General features: G+C 73.0%; 1 protein-coding gene across 1 annotated transcript; it reads left to right on the top strand.

Moving 5' to 3' along the window:
* Positions 1–817: 817 nt before the first annotated feature.
* Positions 818–2242, top strand: GPR61 (G protein-coupled receptor 61). The gene has a single exon (XM_085318769.1). It carries the CDS (start codon positions 902–904, stop codon positions 2240–2242), a length of 1341 nt encoding a protein of 446 aa, XP_085174895.1. The 5' UTR covers positions 818–901.
* Positions 2243–2834: the final 592 nt, after the last annotated feature.

Raw genomic sequence — 2834 nt, 5'->3', positions numbered from 1 at the left:
CGGCCCCTCCCGGTGCCCCGGGGGCCGGCGGGCACCCACGGGCCAGGCCGGTTTGGGGGAGCACCCCCGGGGCTGCGGGGGGGAGGGGGGGAACGGGGAGCACTGGTTTCTGCCGGTCCGCGGCACCGCGGCGCTTCTCGGCCCCTCACCCCGGAGGCTCCTTGTGGGGCACCCTGTGGCCCTGGGGAAGCACCCGTGGGTGGGCGAGGGAGGGTGGCACCCCCACTGCAGAGGGTGGTGACTTCGGGCTGGCGCCCCCGTGCCCGGTCCCCCCCACCTCTGGGGACCCCGCGGTGCCGGCTGCCGCGTCCCCGCGGTGTTTGGCCTGAGGGCTGCGCCCGTCCCAGGACGCGTTCGGGGTGGGGGGAAATGGGGTGAACCCCGGCGTCCAGGTCCCCGACGTCCCCAGTCGCAGCAGAGCTGTCCCCAGGCTCAGGGCGTCAGCTGAGGATATTTTGGGATGAAACATTGGAGTTTGGGGTTTTACACTTTGTTCCCCCCCCTCCCCTAACGTGGTTTTGGTGGGTSTCCTGGAGGGGGGGGCCAGGCGCGCGCCGGCAGGCACCGAGGGGCCGCGGCCCGGGGCCGATGCGGCCGCCCCCCGCCCCGGCGCTGACGGCCGCCCCTCTCCCTTCCCCTGCAGGTGCCCAGCTCTGCCCGGCGGAGAGGAGCCGGGAGATGAGGCCGGCCGGCGGGAGCCCTCGGGTGCGCTGAGTGCCACGGCCTCTGCAGGACCCGTCCCGCGCCCGGCGGAGCGGGGCCGGGCGATGGCCAGCAGCGCCCGGGGCCGCCGAGGGGCCGGCGAGGATGTGAGCGCCCGGGCGATGCTCTGCGGCCCCTCGCGGGGGGCCCCGTAGGATGGGCCGGGGGCCGGTGAGGGCCGGCGCCACCGCGGGACACCATGGAGCCCTCCCTGGCCGCCCCGTGGGCCTGGAACGGCTCTAGGCCGGCGCGGCCGCTGCAGCCCTCGCCGGGCCCCATGCCCCCCAACGGCACGGCCGACGCCAAGCCCAAGGACGTGGCCTCCAAGTCGGTGGGGCTCTTCTTCATGCTGCTCATCGACCTGACGGCCATCGTGGGCAACGCAGCCGTCATGACCGTCATCGTGAAGACGCCGGCGCTGCGCAAGTTCGTCTTCGTCTTCCACCTCTGCCTGGTGGACTTCCTGGCCGCCCTCACCCTCATGCCCCTGGAGATGCTCTCCGGCTCGGCCGTCTTCGACAGCCCCGTTTTCGGCGAGGCCATGTGCCGCGTCTACCTGTTCCTCAGCGTCTGCTTCATCAGCATGTGCATCCTCTCCATCTCCACCATCAACGTGGAGCGCTATTACTACGTGGTGCACCCCATGCGCTACGAGGTGAAGATGACAGTGGGGCTGGTGGCCTGCGTGCTGGTGGGCGTCTGGCTCAAGGCGGTGGCCACCTCCCTGGTCCCCGTGCTGGGCTGGCTCTCGCCGGACCGGCCGCCGGTCCCCACCGGCCGCAGGTGCTCGCTGCAATGGAGCCGCGGGCCCTACTGCAAGTTTTTCGTGGTCTTCTTCGCCGCCTTCTACTTCCTCCTGCCCCTCCTCATCATCGTTGTGGTCTACTGCAGCATGTTCAAGGTGGCGCGGGTGGCCGCCATGCACCACGGGCCGCTGCCCACCTGGATGGAGACGCCGCGGCGGCGCTCGGAGTCGCTCAGCAGCCGCTCCACCATGGTGACCAGCTCCGGGGCACCGCGCACCACGCCGCAGAGGACGTTCGGCGGCGGCAAGGCGGCCGCCATCCTGCTGGCCGTGGGGGGCCAGTTCCTCTTCTGCTGGCTGCCCTACTTCTCCTTCCACCTCTACACGGCCCTGAGCCCCCAGCCGCTGGCGGGGCGGCAGGCCGAGACTGTGGTCACTTGGCTCGGCTACTTCTGCTTTACCTCCAACCCTTTCTTCTACGGGTGCCTCAACCGGCAGATCCGCGGCGAGCTCGGCCGGCTCCTCACCTGCTTCTTCAAGCAGCCGCCGGAGGACGACCTGCGGCTGCCCAGCCGCGAGGGCTCCATCGAGGAGAACTTCCTGCAGTTCCTCCAGGGCACGGGCTGCCCGGCCGAGCCCCGGCCCGGCGCCCCCAGCCCCAAGCAGGACCAGCCGCCCGTCGACTTCCGCATCCCGGGGCAGGTGGCCGAGGAGGCGGCCGAGCCGCCCGAGCGGCGCGGCGGCGGTGGCGGGGGCTCCGTGCCGGCGGGCGCATCTCCCAAAGCGGAGCTGTAGCGCGTTGGCCCGGGCTCGGCGGCGGGCGCGGGCTCAAACACGGCTGCGAGAGCAGAGCTGGTGTGCGTGCCTGGCTGGGCCGGGGGGCGCGCGTGGGGCGGGGGGCCGCGGGCGCCCGCCGGGGCCGCTCCTGCCCTCCGCACCCTCCGCGGGGCTTTGCCCCCCTCGGCGTTCTCCTCTCACCCCTCTTGGGGGTCGCCACCCGGCTGGAGCGTACTGGGGGGGGGTCTAGGGGGTTGCTCGTGTCCGGATCTGGGGTGTCTTGGCGGGACGGGGTCCCCCCCCAAAATCCCCCTCGCCCCCTGCGGCCCTGTATGCTGCCTGGGTGCAGCCCCAGCCCCTGCTTGCCCGGCTCCCCTACGTGCCCCATGGCGACGGGGCTAGAGGCCTCCTGGGCTCCCCTGCCCCCCACCGTGGGGCTGGGTGGAGCAAGGGGCTGAGGCAGGAGCAGTCCTGGCATGGCCCTTGGGCATGGGGCGGCCAGGGGAGATGGAGGGAAACACCCTGGGAAGGGGGCTCCCCACGGGCTGTGGGGCTGGGGCCGCTGTGGGGCTGGGCCTGGACAGGGCTCGGGGCAGCTGTGGGGCTGGGG

The sequence above is a fragment of the Rhea americana genome, unplaced genomic scaffold, assembly GCF_003343005.1.
Source record: "Rhea americana isolate MKP2758 unplaced genomic scaffold, rheAme1 scaffold_551, whole genome shotgun sequence".
Taxonomy (NCBI): Eukaryota; Metazoa; Chordata; class Aves; order Rheiformes; family Rheidae; genus Rhea; species Rhea americana.
The sequence above is the reverse complement of the archived record's forward strand: the minus strand, read 5'-3'. Positions and strand labels throughout refer to the sequence as shown.

Coding starts and splice junctions, on each gene's coding strand:
- GPR61 (XM_085318769.1), top strand. CDS start 902: ATGGAGCCCTCCCTGGCCGCCCCGTGGGCCTGGAACGGCTCTAGGCCG.